This window comes from Phycodurus eques, chromosome 8 (genome assembly GCF_024500275.1).
Source record: "Phycodurus eques isolate BA_2022a chromosome 8, UOR_Pequ_1.1, whole genome shotgun sequence".
NCBI classification, from domain to species: Eukaryota; Metazoa; Chordata; class Actinopteri; order Syngnathiformes; family Syngnathidae; genus Phycodurus; species Phycodurus eques.
In genome coordinates this window covers 4477697-4496364 of record NC_084532.1, presented here as the reverse complement: position 1 = coordinate 4496364, position 18668 = coordinate 4477697, and the positions used below count along the sequence as shown (strand labels likewise).

Below are 18668 nucleotides of genomic sequence, written 5' to 3'. Positions count from 1 at the left end.
ACAAGGGGTTGGAATAAGTGTTCATTTATTTCGTTAAGTGGTTATTTGACATCATCTACCCTTGGAAAATAAGCTCCAGCATCCTCTGACCGCCGCCTCCTTCTGAACACCTCCCACTCTCACTCACGTCCCAGCCAACCGGGAGTGCTTTTGCTGCGCGAATAAATTAAAATGAGGCTGTGCGTTAAAGGCGAGAGGGAGAGGGCGCCGTTCATGCGATATGCACACAGCAGCGCGCGGCCACTGCGGCCAGTGTCAGCATACCCGTGTGCGCCCCTCAAGGTGTTGATGGAGAGCTCGTCGTAACTTCCTCTTGACATTTTGGCCGAACGGAGCAGGAGGGATGCAGAATATGCGATATTGCATGAAGTGGACTTCGAATATGTGAGCTTTGGGCACTCTTAGAACATCCGCGACTCGTTCTTTGGGATTGTATCATTTGAGCTGGATTTAAAAAAAAATAAAATTTAAAAAAAAAAACAGCAACAACAAGAAGAGGGCGAGAAAAGAGCGGCAATGATACAACTGCGCTAAAAAGTAGTTTTCTCGTGCTGCCTGGTCTGTGCGTGGAACCAGCCACAACTTCGCTCGCCGAAAATCATTTTATGGAGACCAATTCCCTCAAATTACGGACCACAGCGCTTCCCAAGAAGGTAACAGGCTCCTTTAAATCAATCAAAAATACCTTAAATTTCAAGTACCTGGATGCAATTCCAATGTATCCACTGAAACTGCTCAAATCCAGTTATTTGTGTATATATCTGATTTTCATATTGTCTTCATTTCATTAGCGCATTCAGATCGCTTACTTATAATGTGTTTCTTCCCCCCCCCCCCCATTTAATTCACCTTTTATCTCGAAAGCACTGTTTGTTGGTTGAATTTGTTATTACTGACTCGGGCACAAGCACAAGGATTCCAGTGTACCTGTTCTAATCTAGTTTTAACTTGTACACATGCAATAAATTCAATTCTATTCTAAGACAAAAATGTAGCACTAGATCGAATTTGGCATAACATATGCTTCTTACACTGTATTGAAAAAAAAAAATATATTCTAACATATAGAATGTATTTGTATTTATTATTTTACGTATTATTTTCATTGAACAAAATGAATTTACGAAATGGCCTTTGGGCAATGTGTCTTTTTGATACATTGCCCAAAGTTAAGCTCAAAAGCACCCCAGCAGGGCTCAGTGAAGCAAATCAATCATTCCTAACATTTATATTTTGGTCCTCTGTGAGTCTCATAAGTCTCACTCTCAAGTCCAAGCCTTACCTAGATACCAATTCATACTACCCATAATAGAGTCAACTCAATATGTAAGAGCATGTCTCAATACTGTAGTACAATTCCTGGAATCTCTGAGCTCAGTTATATAAGGAAATGCAGCTCGAGCATTTGTTTTCGCCGCTCACACTTCAAAAACGTAATCTCTGTCTCAACTCATGCCTTCTTCTTTATTTCCTTTAGAACAATTACGAAGTGAAAGGAGAATGAGGAGTCAACGGGGACGGTGGAAGCAGCATGAGTGGCCCCTATATCACTGTTAGACTGACGGCCCTCATGTTTCTATGGAAGTGGATAACACTAAGCCTGCTACTGAGCCGGATGTTGGTCGGGGCCCAGGCCGCCGAGCCCGCACTTGCTGGCTTCACTGGCTCTGCAGGGCCCCTGGGCTGGCTACTGACAGGCAAGGGTCCTTTCCACCACTCACAGGAGTTTATTGATTTCACAGAGCGCTACCAGCAAGGATTCACCACCAAATACAAAATATACAGGTAAGATTTCAGAATCTTAAATAGAAATAAGGTTGCTTGCTTATGAGAAGCAGGAAAATACTTGAAACTCAGTTTATAACTATGTTCGACTTTGCTGGGCATTCTAGCATAAAAAGGGTTTGTAGAAAAGGTTTATTATTATTATTTCTTTTTTTACTTTTCCATTTGACTCGAAAAATACTGAGGTCAGTGGAAATCAATGATAAGTATTGGGGATTATTACTTGCTGCAAACAAATGAAAAAGCGATTTGCATGTGTGTTTAGTCTTACATAACTAACCCTGATATATAAAACAACAAGGTTTCATACTGCATAGCAATGCAAAGTGAAGATACCACACCCACGTTTGAGCGAAGGCGATATCCTACTGAGCCAGCTGATGTGTGGCCGAGTCGTAAGAATGGCTGCAGAGGTGTTTGTTATGAAGCACAGTGGGTGTGTACATATAGAAGCCACAGGGTATTGTTGGAAAGCTACTTTCTGATATTTCTTCAGGTTGCAGAGACAGATAAAAATCAGGGCTAAAGTCAGCGTTTCAAAATCCTCCTTAAATGAATGCACACAATGATACACATGAACGGGTGTGCGCAATGGGAGTCTGTTTTTGAAAGTCAAATTCGTAGATATAACATTTCATCTGAAAATGGTCACGTGAACCTCGAAGGCGGCAACGATACTCGCGTCCTTCATCTTTAGCAAGCAAATGCAGGTGTCGTTTGTTCTGGTATTTCCCCCTCGAGTTGCATTCTCTTTCGAATACAAATATCGCGGAAGAATTCAAACTTTGACTGGCTTACATAAACGGCAATTTAGCATATCTTTAAGATAACAAAGCACACGTAATTTAAAAAAATATTGTATTTTATTAAGTGGATTTCAACAGTACATGTGGACATATGTGTGTCTTTCTTTAGAGGTACATAGAGTATGCTTTTCAAAGATTGAGTGAAAGCTGTCAGAGGGTTGCTTGGTTGTTTGTGACCATGTGCCAGGAAGGTGGATGCTTTGTGGAAAGAGTAATGCTGTCAAAGTATCCACACTGCATTAGATGACGAGGTGATACAATTTGGACACAGGTTTTACTGGCGCTGGCGTTTATTAACTGACTGATGTGACAATGCCAGGTAGGGACAGATAATTTACCTTTGTTGGCTTCACCTAATATAAGCATAAATGACGAAATGTCAGTAAAGACATGCAGAGGAAAGAATAACAATTTCAACCCAAAAAATAACATTAAAATGGTAATATACACATTTGTACATTTGTACACGAACAGTATTAATTCAATGTTGAAATAAAAGAACTAATTTACACAAAATAGCCACCTAACTAAACTTTAATAGCACAAGACAATTTATTTCAATGTGTTTGAATGAAGTAAATAGTAACTATTGTGACAATTTACGACAGCAAACTCAAACTGTCTCAGGAATAACTTAACAAAGTCTTTATTCCAACAAAGTAACACACAAAAAAACCAACAGTTCAGCACAAATTACTATTGCCATATAGGAAAAAAAAAAAAAAGAGTAATCACATCAAAAGGCGCTATTAATGAGGGGAAAATGAGTGTGTAAGAATTCCAATAAAAAACAAACCAAAAAAACTATAGTGCTCGGTTAAAAGCAAAAAGGCACAGTAACAAAAAGAGGATAGTTCATGCAGAAAAAAAAAATAAATCATATTACAGCGAGGAAGGAGTGGAGCCAGGAGGGTAGCTAGGAAGACACACAAAAAAAAAACAGGAATACATCGAAGGTATCTTACATGGAGTCAAAAAACAGGAGTGCGACAGGATGCAGTACCGCAATCGGTAGCAACAAAGGTGTCTTTTTGGTGTGGCACTGAGCTTTGGACAGTGGCTGATTGAAATTAACATCCACATATGCCTTGTTGCTCTACTCTCCATTGAACACAAGGAGCACAGCAAAATGAGAAATAAGAACAAACTCATCGACTAAGGATCATGACAACCCATTTCCCACATCTGATTGGTGCTTGAAATTTGATGTTAAAAGCACTAAAAGGTGTTTCATTATGATACTGCAAGTAGTATACACCCGTATACAACAATAACTCCTCATCTATGGAGTGTGGCATTAACCAATTCAGTAACATTTGGAGATGCTACAAATGAAAAATGCAGTGGTTGCTCAATCCCTCCCTCTTTTCAGAGCAGAAATCCTGACAACAAAGGCATATAGGAATCTTTGGTAACCAATTTTATTCTGCCTTTTACAGACATAGTGCCCATTATGTCAGTGAAATGTTTGTTGTTTTCTGTATTTTCTCTAGTTGTTCGTCTGTGTCATTAAATGTCAAACTGTTTTTTGACAACTGACATTCAAATATCCTCAGTGGGAAGCTTTCTTAGTGATTTTCCTTAGTATTTTTAAAAGAGGTATATTATTGAGTGGGTCTCTGTAGTCCCTGCATTTCAAGTGTGAAATTACACAACCATGTACATTTTTTTGAAAAACCAAGCCGTTCACATAATTTAAAACAAACAACGCAGAGAGGTAAAAAGAGAAAATGTGTGCAGGTTTTCATCTCACTAGTATGTTATCCTGTATTTTTTAACATCACAAAATACTTTATATCGCAGGGTTAAAAAGAAAAAAAAAAGGAAATGTAATTTTTTTTACAATATCGTGCAGCTCTACTTTAGTCAGTCCGCTATATGTGGAACACAGGATAGCTGACTTCCTGTGTATGCTATGCTAACGAGCATAACTAGGATTCAATACATGATTGTTTTGCTAAAATGTTCTTTATGGCCGGTGTCTTTGGACAAAAGTTAAATAAATGTATGTCCTTTATTTATACAAATATGTGGTGACATCAGTAGTGTATCTGTAGTGTTTAAAAAAAGACATTGTAGGCGTTTAAAGTTCCTACGGGTGCTTTTGAAACGGTCCCCTTCCCTATTCACCCGAGTGAGGAGGAAGTGTTTTTACCCAGTTTGCCTCATGCGGAAGTAGTTTGCGCATATTCTGGATTGACTTCCAAAGTCGGATTGAAAACAGCGCTGTTCTTCGTTAGGCAAATCCGTTTTTATGTTGGCACATGCCACAGAAGGGGAGCAGTGGCCTATGTTCGTGAGACAGAACCGCCTCCCCAAAACCTGTTGAAATCAGTAGGGCTGTAATTTCTTCATCCTTGGGTGTTTTGACTGAGGCATGTCACAGACATTTTACACATTTTAAATTGTGAAAAAATACATAATACATGTGCAGTAACTGTATCTAAAATATGTATAAAATGTTATCGACACATGGCTTTTGACATAGCGGACCAAGGGACAGAAGGAGAGCTTTTGAAAATGATCTTAAATGAACTAAATTAACATCCTTAACTACCAAGCATGTGTCTATTGGGTTGATCACCATGTCTAGCATGCAGGCCATGCAATGTTTTTCTCCCATATAAGTCCTTGCCCCCCTTTCCTACACTCCCTTGTCAAATGATCTAATGAGCTAATTTCTCTTTCTGGCTCATAAATATTCTACAGAGAATAGTTGGCCTATGCTGTCACTGGGGCGTGGAAGTTTAGGGATGAGATGAAAGGCTGAGGGAGTTGGCTGGATGAGGGGAAATGCAGGGAACCAACACCTTATCCCCCCTGCTAGTGGGTCGCTTCCACCCACAAGAACAAATTGCAGAAAGTTGTTCCAGTATATTCTAATAGAAATAGAGTTGTGGTTCAGTCTTTCTGAAATACCATAACTAAGATCCATGGAATGTCAAATATGACATTTAAAAAAAAAAAAAACTCCACCCCGCAAAAAACCTCACAGCATGTGGAAAATAATGTGTATGAAAAATTCATGAATTTTAAATATGCAAGAGAGTGATGTAAAGTAACTTTGGTAAACCCTAATCCACTGCCTTGATACATTAATGGACTCCTTGAATTCATGTGAATCACAGGTATGAAAGCACTTGCAGGAAGCAATTTTGCTCCTCTGCATTCAGAATATGTAAAGCAATTAACGTCAGTCCTTCACTGACTGCTCTTTGTTCTCACACTAACAGAATGAGTTTGACATGATTTTTTTACCCAATCAGTGGTAGGAATTGGAAAGATGAACAAAATACAGTACTGTGATGAGAAGTAGTGTTTTTGGGAACTATGAGAGGCTCGCATAGTGTAGCATCATGAACAGCACCATATTAGTCAAAATGTCAGCTCCTCCTTTATCCTCTTCATGGACCATAAATTTTATATCACGCCTCATCTGCCATGTTTTATCCTCTCATTTCTCTCATTCCCTCAGTGTAAGCAAATAAAGCTTGGTTAGCTGTAAATAGTCCATGTAATTGTTCCACAATTATTAGGGATGGACCAATACCACCTTTTTCAGACTAAGTATGAGTGCAAGTACAAGCCAATACCGAGAGATACTGATACTGGACCGTTGGCCGCAGAAGCATAAGTTGGAATGTAAACAAAAAACTTCAGTTTTCAAACAGCAATTTAGTTCATCCGTTGGTGAGTAAACACACAAACAGGAGTGCTTCGCTTCACTTTACTTCATTGGAGCTCTGGGTCTCATCCCTCTCCATATCTATCTCCTCCGAAATGCATTCTGCGCTGAGGGGACGCTGGCCAGGTGCTGTTCATTTTAGGAAGGTGCAGCTCCTCGCAGTTGTATCATTGTAGACAAACGACGGGAGTCTGCTAGTACTCAGTGCGGCTATTGATACGGTAGATTATAACATAATGCCGAACAGGTTGGAAACGTGGGTAAGACTAAATGGAACAGTCCTGAAATGGTTCAAGTCCTACCTGGAGGAAAGGAGTTATTTTGTAACCACTGGTAGTGTTCACTCTCATCTAATGGCAAAGACCTATGGGGTCCCTCAAGGGTCAGTTCTTGGACCCCTCCTGTTCATCCTGTACATGCTACCCTTGGGTCCAATTCTTCAGAACCTTAATGTTGACTATCATAGCTATGCTGATGACACACAGGTATATCTACCAGTGTCTCCAGATGACTACAGTTCAATTGAGGTGTTGTGTCACTGTCTAAAATAACTGGATGAGCCAAAACTTTCTTCCGTTCAAGTTCAGAGGACAAAGATGTTTTGGGGTCAGTTAAAATTCATATTTGCATCTTTATATATACATGCACGTCACTTCCAGCAAGTTGTCAACTATAGCTAAAAATGAAGTTTTTATTACACATATTGAGCACTCCCCGAACATACCCGAAACTCAAGAAGTGGTTACTCCACCTCAAGGTCTATCAGAAGTGATGTTGCAATTGACAAACACAGCACGCTACACTCTATACGCAATGGCAAGCAACGTGTTGGAATAAGAGGAGGAGGAGGATTTCGACGTACAGGAGCACCCAACTGAACTTGGCAATGTCAAACCATACATGTTTAAGACGATCAGGAGGTCAGAAACTGACAGTGACAACAAGCTGTACAACAGAAAAAGAGTGGCCACTGGGTTGATGTGACGGTATGTCTTTATACAGTCATGGCTAGAAATAATGGCACCCCGAGGGTGCCAGTCCTTTTGCAGGAGCCTGGGTGGCGCTTTGCGCCTGTCTCGCCCTCTCTCTCTCTCCCTCCCTCTGTCTTCACAGTAATCAGTACCACCTCGGCCGCACACCTGTCATCAATCAGCCCTCATCATCACCAGCATATAAGCCTGCCAGATCTCGGAAACTCTCGCCAGAGTATTGAAGCTTCTCCAGCGGTACAACGGCTCCCCAGTCTCCAAGTCAGCTACGTAATTCCTTGTCATCGTTCTGACCTTCGTGTTCTTCCTTGTCCTCAGTTTATCCTCTGTGTCCCTCGTCAAGTGGATCTGTGCCACCTCGCCATCAAACCAGCCACTTGTACTCGTCACCGCCTGCCACATATTCTCTGCCTCCACACTCGCCAGCGCATCTCAAGGACCATCCCCATTTCCCTTTCAATAAACTCTTCATCACAACCTCTCAGCCTCCGCCTGCTCTTGGGTCCAGTCTCTATCCGATCGTGACAGTCGTAGGTATATACAAGGAAATCCTCACCTCTTCTCCGCGTCGCTTCGCCCGCTGCACCGTGGCATGGAGTGATGAATTTTATAAATGCCATCTTTCCCAACAAATAGGCCAAGACCTAATTACATCATAGGCCATAAAATTGTAGTGCACTAATTTAACATATAGTGTATACCATTCGCATTTAACAATTATCCATGATTACGACATTTTTCTAGTTCTCTGATGGCAGTGTCATAGAGTCGGACAGCGTCTATGGTTTTTGTTTTGCTGTTTTAGATCAATAGTCCTAATTCATTTTCAACAGAATAGTATTCAAGTAGGCACGGTGGACGACTGGTTAGAGCGTCTGCCTCAGAGTTCTGAGGACCTTGGTTCAATCCGCGGCCCCGCCTGTGTGGAGTTTGCATGTTCTCCCCGTGCCTGCGTGGGTTTTCTCCGGGCACTCCGGTTTCCTCCCATATCCCAAAGACATGCGGTGTAGGTTAATTGATGACTCTAAATTGCCCGTAGGTGTGATTGAGAGTGCGAATGTTTGTTTGTTTGTATGTGCCCTGCAATTGGCTGGCAACCAGTTCAGGGTGTACCCCGCTCGGATAGGCTCCAGCACTCCCCCGACCCTTGTGAGGATAAGCGGCGCAGAAAATGGATGGATGGTATTCAAGTTATTTAAAAAAGTTTTTCCTTGAAAAAATCTGCACGCCATTACCAGGAAAATTTAGAAAAATTATCTGGACTCACACAATATGTAATAATTTTATTTATTATCCAAAGTATTTAAGTTGCATTATTGGGTGTAGTGCTTGAAGAAACATTTTGGAACACTAAAACAAATGGAAATGTGTCTTTCAAACCCTCATTTTATAAATGTTATAGTGTTTACCATGTACACATGTCCACTCATAGCTGTTTAACTTCTTACCTTCACCAGTTAAGAAATCAGAAACCCAATCTTAAAAACACATACCCAAAGACTAATCTTAACTAAATACATGTTTTGTGCAAGGTTCCGTCACACTTAATTTTGTACTCCAATAGATTTACTCAAACTCTGCCCCGAAGCAATTTTGTGATCCTCTTGATACTACTAGTCCATCGGTGTACTGGGCTAAGTACATAAAGGTATTTTCTTGGCACGTCAGCTGGGATGGGCTCTAGCTCTCCTGAGACCCCAGTGAGAAAAAGTGGTATATAAAATTGCTGGATGGATTTGGTTATTTGGAAGCTTTAGATGTAGTTGGTGCTTGTTTTATTTCGATTCAGAAAATGTCTCTGAGAAAGCAAGTGGCCCACATGATGAGCAAGAGCTTCAGCACAAGTGTAATGTGACAAGGTAGTTTTTAGACCAGTTCTTTTGTAATTGTGAATGCCCGTATGGCTTGTCCAGTGTGGCAGTTGTGGCTGAGAAGAAGTAAATCTTTTGTCCTCAGGAAAAAAAGCAGAGCAAAGGATTACCAGCAGCAATAGCAATGACGAGGACATCACCAAGCACCGAGCTTATGACTTGTGACAAGTGTGTGACAGGAATGATCGGCGCCAGAGGTTTATGGAAGCAGCCCCCCCTACCTCAAAGATTAAGTCTGTGTGATAATTTTTTATCACAGTTTTTTTTACATCCAAAATAGATCCACACTATCTTGATATTAGGTTAAAAAAAAAAACCTAGATACGAATTATTCATATACACAACCACAGGACTTTATTGTTATTGTAGTTTATGTTACAGTTTTAGCTTTAAATTGATATGGCAAACCCCAGAGAGAGCAGCTTTATCATAAAGAGCACCGTTATGGTTGTTGATTGCCCTTCTATCTTCTGTTGTTTGTGTTTTTGTGGATGTTTGCACCTAATGTATTAACATAAGTACTCGCTTCATTATGTATCGTACAATTCACTGCATTTCTCGTTTGTGTGTGAGCACACGTCACTTGTCATAAATGTTATGACAAATTGCAATACAAAAGGGATCAGTAGGTAAGATGTCAGCACACCGCTCTGCAAATCATGCTCTCTTGCTGACTCGTGTTGTTTTCTATTGTCAGAGGTGTAGTGACATTCATGGAAGCAACAAATCAATACTGCAATTTCCTTGTTTAATAAAACTCACGTCCTGCAGTTTTGCGGTTTTGTCACACTATGTGGGATTCAACTGTGTCATATGGATGAATTGGGCTGTTATAAGAAATCTCCAAATGGAAAATATTAGGTTCAAGACATCCTCCTGCTATTGCTGCTATTATAGTTTATGCTGTTAAAATTGTGAAAACTAATGCATTCATAAAAAAAATCCATATACAATGAAAATATATTATTTTCATTGTATATTTCATTGTAAATATATATATTAATCTGTCCTAACATAGCATGAATGCCAGAATACCTCTAACACCAATCATGCTTTTCAGTTGTTGAGTTGTACCCTTGGTCAGCCTTCCTATGGAATGTATATACAGAGGAATCTCAAGTCTAATAGCCTACAATCTGGAATAAAACCTTTATTAACTGTACAAGAACAGTTTAAAAACAGACTTACAAGCAGTTTTTGGCATATTCCCTTTAAAAGTAATTATTTATACAACTCCAACTCCAAAGAAGTTGGGGCGTTGTGTTAAACATAAATAAAAAGAGAATACAATGATTTGCAAATCATGTTCGACCTATATTTAATTGAATACACTACAGAGACAAGATATTTAATGTTCAAACTGATCAACTTTATTGTTTTTAGCAAATAACCATTAACTTAGAATTTTATGGCTGCAACACGTTCCAAAAAAGCTGGGACAGGTTCATGTTTACCACTGGGTTACATCACCTTTTTATTTTAACAACATTCAATAAACGTTTGGGAACTGAGGACACTAATTGTTGAAGCTTTGGAGGTGGAATTATTTACCATTCTTGCTTGATGTCCAGCTTCAGTTGTTCAACAGTCCGGGGTCTCCGTTGTCGTAGTTTACGCTTCATAATGCGCCACACATTTTCAATGGGAGACTGCAGGCAGGCCAGTCTAGTACCTGCACTCTTTTACTATGAAGCCATGCTGTTGTAACAGGTGCAGAATGTGGTTTGGCATTGTCTTGCTGAAATAAGCAGGGGCGTCCATGAAAATTACGTTGCTTGGATGGCAGCATATGTTTCTCCAAACCCTTTATGTAGCTTTCACCATTAATGGTGCGTTCACAGATGTATTAGTTACCCATGCCATTGGCACTAACACAGCCCCATACCATGACCTCTTTGACCCGGAGGACACAACGTCCACAATTTCCAAAAACAATTTTGAAATGTGGAATAGTCGGACCACAGAACACTTTTCCACTTTGCATCAGTCTATCGTAGATGAGCTCGGGCCCAGAGAAGCCGGCGGCATTTCTGTTGTTGATAAATGGCTTTTGCTTTGCATAGTAGAGTTTCAAGTTGCACTTACGAATGTAGCGCCGAACTGTATTTACTGACATTGGTTTTCTGAAGTGTTCCTGAGCCCATGTGGTATATCCTTTACACATTGATGTCAGTTTTTGATGCAGCGCCACCTGAGGGATCGAAGATCACGGCATTCAATGTTGGTTTTCGGCCTTGCCGCTTACAAGCAGTGATTTCTCCAGATTCTCTGAACCTTTTGTTGAAATTATGGACCATAGATGATGAAATCCCTAAATTCCTTGCAATTGTACATTGAGGAACATTGTCCTTAAACTGTTCGACTATTTTCTCACGCACTTGTTCACAAAGAGGTGAACCTCGCCCCCTCTTTGCTTGTGAATGACTGAGCAATTCAGGGAACCTCCTTTTAAACCCAATCATAGCACCCACCTGTTCCCAATTAGCCTGTTCACCTGTGGGATGTTCCAAACAGGTGTGTGATGAGCATTCCTTCTCTGTCTTTTTTGCCATTTGTCCCAGCTTTTTTGGAACGTGTTGCAGCTATAAAATTCCAGGTTAATGATTATTTGCTAAAAACAATAAAGTTTATCAGTTTGAACATTAAATATCTTGTCTTTGTAGTGTATTCAATTAAATATAGGTTGAACATGATTTGCAAATCATCGTATTTTGTTTTTATTTATGTTTAACACAACGTCCCAACTTCATTGGAATTGGGGTTGTATTTAGTTCCCTGGTTTCTTTCAGTTCTTGTCGGTTCATTGTCATTGTCTCTGTCTGTGCCATGTCTTAAGGCCTCTCTAGGCCTCGCGACAATGCCCGCATTGCATCATGTGACTGACGAATTGCCCTGCGCAGCACCTCTGCGTAGCTTGTCGCGCACCCAACAACAATAGTTGCTGCCCGTCGAACGCCGCGGAGATCATCTCCCGAGATTGGTCCGTTTTAGTCAAATGCTGTGATGACGTACCAGTGTGGCCATTGGTTCTACATACCATCTACATCGCCGCCTTTTGCTGCTCGATTTTGCAGCATAATTAAACGTATCATCTGGTCATCTAGGTCCATTTGTTCTGTCGCGCTCGCCATTGTTGTTGCATTGTTCCTTGTTACTGAAAGGAAAATAAAAACGGCTACAGTAAATGGCCAAACAAATTGCAGAGGAAACTCCACCCTCTGGTGTCCTATCCAATACCAGCGACACCCCCGACTTGGAGGAGAACTGCAGCACACTTTCAAAACAACGTGCATGGGTTGCGCTCGAGTATAAAGGCAAACTACGCGTGGGACAGCCGCAGTGACGTCAGCGCGGTCACCGTCCGCACGAGTATAAAGAAGCCTTTACTCACCAGTCACGTTTTGTTTCCAGTTTTAGGTTTATTCATTGTTTCTTTGTTACTTTGGTTATCTGTTGTGGGACTTAGTTCAGTTTGCTTTATCCATGTTCCTTGTTTGCCTTTTTTCGTAAATTAAATGTCATTTTTAGAAACTTCTGCACTCCTGCCTTGCCTCCCTCCTTCCCTGCACTTGGGTCCTCCACATTTTTGCCTTACCTTCCTCACCTAACCCTAACCATGACATTTACGCATCAGCATAACAGTGGAACTTCAAAAGATTATTTGCCAGAAACGCTAGCTTGTTAACCATGTCTGGCTTCAGAAAGGACCTCTCCCAATTTATGCCCGATGCATTTGAAATTTCTTCTGAGGGAGAGCTAGTGGATTGCACACAAAAGTATTTTCTTGCCAAGTTGATTCGCTTTGTCGCAATTTTTGTCACCTGCACAACACTTCGCTCTGTTTAGGATCGTCTTTTTTTTTTTTCTTTACATCCAAAATACAAAAATATTGGAGAATGGCTTTATTTTTTCCACAAATTCTGTTGTCTTCACACATTTTTCTCTTTAAACTGTGTATGTAGTGTGTGCATGAGTGCGTCTCCCTCAGCTCGAAGGAGCGCTCACTTCCGGCCTCAGATGTTTGTCAATGGTGTGCTTTCGATGTTGATCCACGGCAATCATGAAGTGAGATTTGTAATTTGCTGGCCTAAGTGGTGCATTTATGGACAAACGTAAAAACCTTTGCCTGAGCGGTACATGCAGTTGCAAGCGGATAAAATCTATATTGTTGATAAGGTTGATTTTTAGATATTAATTTTGTTAACTGGCGGCAAGGTGGACGACTGGTTAGCACATCTGCCTCACAGTTCTGAGGGCTGGGGTTCAAATCCCGGCCTCGCCTGTGTGGAGTTTGCACGTTCTCCCCGTGCCTGCGTGGGTTTTCTCCGGGCACTCCGGTTTCCTCCCACATCCCAAAAACATGCATGGTAGGTTGATTGAAGACTCTAAATTGCCCGTAGGTGTGAATGTGAGTGTGAATGTTTGATGGCGATTGGCTGGCGACCAGTTCAAGGTGTATCCCGCTTCCTGGCCGAAGATAGCTTGGCTAGGCTCCAGCACGACCGCGACCCAAGTGAGGATCAGCGGTACAGAAAATGGATGGATGGATAATTTTACTGACAGCCCAATATTGGGAAAAGATGATGTCACACTCATCGGTCTGATGACAAAAAAAAAAAACTGGACTGATAACAACAACCGTATTATTCCAATATCATACAACTGCACACTGGTCACCACTTGTCACTCTTTTGCATTGACTCCTTACAGTCATGGATTTTGTGACCAAAATTATTCGCTTCCAAGACCAAAAAAAGACAATATCTGCTGTAAATTAGCCTATGATGACCAGCACTTGTTGAAATTACGACCGTCCAGTGACTTCGAGTTCGTAACTCCAACGCATGCGACAAGACCCAGCAGCCTACGAAGAAGCTGGCTCACTTAGCATCTCAAGCCAACAGCGGAGCAGTGGGGGCGGCTTGGCTGCATGCAGAAGCACGATTGTTGCAGTGGCTAACAGCAAAGGTAACAATAGCTCACCCCTGCAAACGCCGCTCCAATGCATCTTCATTTACAACTTTAGCTCACTGGACAATAAATGAGATCATCTACAAATGGAATTAACATCAAAGCACACAACGGCCCTCCTTCGTTCGGCAGGGAAATGTGCAAGCTTGTATCTACTAATACTAGACGCATCTGCCGGCTTGCTCAATCAGCACCAACTCCCCAACTGGCACTCTTTGCCAGACACCAATTCAAATGTCCTTAAATTCATTGAGTTATCAATACTATAGTACTGATTGCATTATGACAAAGTACATTTATAAATTGCATCTCAGCTCAATCCCATTGTACTTGTGTAAAGTGACAATAAAAAAAGCATTGTTTTATTCTTATATTACATTACTACTATGACTATTACATACACTATCTTGCCAAAAGTATGAGGTCACCTGCCTTGACGCAGATATGAATTTACTGTGACATCCCATTATTAATCCATAGGGTTTAAAATGACATCGGTCGCAACTCTGCAGTTACAACATCTGAAACTCTTCTGGGAAGGATTACCACAAGGTTTAATTTATGACCATTTTGCCACAAGAGCATTTGTGAAGTTACACGCTGATGTTGGACAAAAAGGCCTGCCTCTCAGTCTCCGCTCTAATTCATACAAAAGTATTCTACAGGGTTGATGTCAGGATTGTGCAAGCCATTCAAGTTCATCCACATCAAACTCTTTCATCCATGTTTTTATGAACCTTGATTTGTACCTTGATGCATAGTCATCTTGGAACAGCAAGGGGCCATCTGTTCTCACCAAGTTGGAAATGTCCAAAATATTAGCCCCTGAGCTCCAGTGAAAGGAATTCTGAATGCTTCAGCATGTCAGAGATTTTGGACAGTCAGGTGGGGATTACCCCTTCCTGTGCACCAGTGCACAAAGCAAAGTCCATAAAGACATGGATGATAGAATTTGGTATGGATAAACTTTACTGGCCTGCACAGAGTCATGCCCTCAACCCAATAGAACAACTTTGGGTTGATTTCGAGTGGACAGTGAGCTAGGCCGTCTCGTCCAACATCAGTGTGTGACCTAAAAAATATGCTCCTGGAAGAATGGGCAAAAATTCTAAACTCACTCCTAAACCTTGTTGAAAGCCTTCCCACAAGAGTTGAAGCTTTTAGATGTGCAAAGGGTAGACCAACATCATATTAAACTGGAATCGAGACTGTGACCCAAATGGTCACATATGTGACCCTTATTTCAGTGTTCGTGAGTAAAAATGTAATCTGGTCGTACTTGTTATTTGACATAGTGGTTGAAAATCACTGTCTTTTTCACTCCTTTAGTCAATCCCCTCCATCTGCACACTCTCTTTTCCCAAGAAAGAACTTCTTCTTGTTGATTAAGCGTGTCGACTCAGTTATTTTCTCCTTGAAAATAATAATAAAGTTGCAGGAAAGTCTATTAATACCATTAAAAATGACCAATTATATTTGCTTTATTCCTTTGTGACATTAAACTAGTCCAGTGATTAGACATTTTGGGAATACACTGTGTAGGTCACCACACATTAGCATCTTTGAGAAGCGGGCTGTTTCAAAGTTGTGAATTGAATAGTTTGTGTTAACCTTGGATTTTCATGGTTGCCCTTTGGGTGCGCTGGGATCCTCCTGTGGGAAACATGCTTGTTTGAGACCATGGATGTGAAATATCTTGTCTGTTTCCAAGCATTCAGCTCTGTTATTGACTGGAGAATTGTGAGGTGTGCTCACTCAGACCTGCACTTGGCAAGTTGAGCGGAATTTATTTGTATGATAGATTTTATATGGCTAGAGAATCTGTTTGGGTGTTTAACTGTTTCGTCTTTACTGTTACATGTATGTTTTTATTTTATCCTGATGAGTGTGGTGATCTCCGCCTTTTGTATTTTTATATACAGAATGAAATGCCTTTAGTTTTGAGGTGATAATAAGCCTACAGTATATCAGATTGTCTGTAACTAAGAGAGGTACAACAGGCCAAGGTTCCAGGACTGGTGTCACAAAAGATATACAGTATTTTGAACACAAACTACAAGTTTTACCCTTCAATGTAGGCTAGACATTCAAGGTCTACTAAGAGATCCTGCGACATTTGCTTTGTTCACTGCAATAGAAGAGGTCCGCATTGTGGCAGGACAACTTGTGCCTGTTTCACTATAACAATGCACTTATTGGACAGTTCCTGGCCAACAAGAACATAGCCATGCTGGAACAACCTTTCTACTCACTCGACCTGGCTCAAGTTCAAGTTCAAAAGGGTTATCAACAGGACCTGTTCTGGAAAAAAAAATATGACATCAAAATGGTCGTGACAACGGAGCTGCGGTGAATCCCAGAAGAATCCTTCCAGGAGTGCATGAAGGTGTGGCACAGAAGGCTGGGAAAGTGTATTACACTCCAGACGGAACACACTCCAGAGGGAAATGTTGTAATTTGAATTAAAAATTTATTTTGGCAAGCACCACTCTTGGAACCTTTCTGACGTATGGTATCGAACTAAAAGGATGCATTTACGTTTTTCCAATCACAGTCAAGCTCTCTATGGTGAGAGTTAGCTATCTGACTGACTCCAGCTCTTTCCTAATTTTTACAGGCTTAAAATTGTTGCTGATAAATTCATTCTGATTTTCTGATGACTGCAAGAGCTGGGATTGATTAACCAGGGGTCATAATTTTTCACCATGGAAGTCCTGACTTTTTTCTCCCGAAGGCATTTTCCACAAAGAATAATGACATTGAGGCTGATCCGAACAATAATGTATGTAGGTCACTGCCAATGTGGTACATAAATCATAGAGGCACAGTATGTACAATCAATTGTAAGATTTTACCTGATGTATTAGGCCAGCTGTCATGAAAACAAGAAGAGGAGCATCCGGCCTCAATTGCTCGAATGCGGACACTTTCTATTTTGGTGAATTCTCAACAGGTTATCATTTTGAGCAGCAAAGAGTATTCAAACTGAATTCAACTTTGGCATCCAAAATTCAAATAACTCAATGGGCTTTTCTGAGAAGCCAGAAATTAATTAAGGATAACAGTCAAACTTTATACACAGACTTAACTGAGCAAAATACATTTTACGCGAATACTGTATGGATAAAGATGAGGCACAATGGAACGGTCCCAGAATGCAAATGATCCCATCTCTCCAAACGTAGTCAATAATCATTAGCTAAAAATGAGAAAGTAGACAGCTTTTAGGCTGGATTTAACAAGTCTAAGTGCTCAATTCCGATTTAGTGTCAAACAGATTTTTAAATTATCTTTTACTTATTTTCAGAGAACACACTGGTGATTGTACAAATTACTGGTTGCTACAAAAGTGGCAAAAACAATGGAAAAAAGTCTACACACCCCTGTTCAAATGCCAGGTTTTTGTGATCTAAAAAATTAGACCACGATAAATAATTTCAAAACTTTTTTTCACAATTATCGTGACCAATAACCTGCACAACTCAATTGAAACAAAACATATCTTTTAGGGAAGGGGGGGAATATTTATATTCTACAATCACCTGGTTGCATCAATATGCACAACCTGAAACTAATACTTTGTTGCTGCACTTTTGGCTCATGTTATAACGCTCATTCTTTTTGAGTAGTCGTCTATCAGGTGTGGCAAAAACTTCCCACTCTTCTTTACATAAAATACGCTCCAAAGCTGTCAGATTGTAAGCGCATCTCCTGTGCATGGTGTCCTTTTGGTAATGAGCAGCATTGTATTTATGTATGCCAAACATACTTGTTGGAATTACGGCCAAAAAGTTCAGCATTGGCTTCATCGGAACATTAGGCACTTTCCCACATGCAGATCAGGTGTGGTTTTTTTTTTAAATGGAGCCGGGCTTGGATGGTTTTTTTTAAGGTAATTCTTTCGTCTTGCCAGCCTAATCCATAGCCGACACATAAGAAGATGATGGGAGATTGTTGTCACATCTACTAAAGTACCGGCTACTTGCCAGAAATTCTTCAATGTTGCTGATGGCCTCTTGGAAGGCTCCCTGACCAGTTTTCTTGTCATCTTTCCATCTATTTTGTAGGGACTTTCTATTTTGGTGAATTATGTTCTTGTTTAGGTCAGGTGTTGTGTCATATTCTCTCCACTTGATGATGATTCACTGAGTTCCATGGTATATTAAATATGTTGGAAATGCTTGTGTACTCTTCTCCTGGCTGCTATTTTTTTTCCTGCTAAAGCTCTCTGCGGACCATGGCTTTTGGTGAAAGATGTGACAACAAAACTGACAGGAAAAGTGTACTGGAACATCTGAACTTTATTTGGGGTCAATTAGAGTCACTTTAAATGGTGGCAGGTGTGCTGAATCCCTTTAAACATGGTTGAATGTGGTTGGTTTATTCTAAATACAGCCACATTCCCAGTTATAGACTGGTGTCCACAGTTTTGTAACCAGATTATCTCAAACTTTTATTTTTACTTTTCCTCGCTAAGAGATTTTGAAATAAATAATTCAGTTATAAGGGTTATAGGTCAGATTAGTGGTGGAAATATGTGTTGAAATTATTTCTTGGTCAA

The 18668-nt window shown here is 40.5% G+C and overlaps 1 protein-coding gene across 1 annotated transcript in view; it reads left to right on the top strand.

The window, feature by feature from the left end:
* Positions 1-256: 256 nt before the first annotated feature.
* LOC133406297 (BMP/retinoic acid-inducible neural-specific protein 3-like) overlaps positions 257-18668 on the top strand; it is a 76269-nt gene continuing 57857 nt past the window's right edge. The window contains exons 1-2 of the mRNA XM_061683810.1: positions 257-653; positions 1478-1785. Of these exons, the coding sequence (XP_061539794.1) occupies positions 1532-1785 (254 nt within the window). The 5' untranslated portion in view covers positions 257-653; positions 1478-1531. The remainder of the gene's footprint in view (positions 654-1477; positions 1786-18668) is intronic.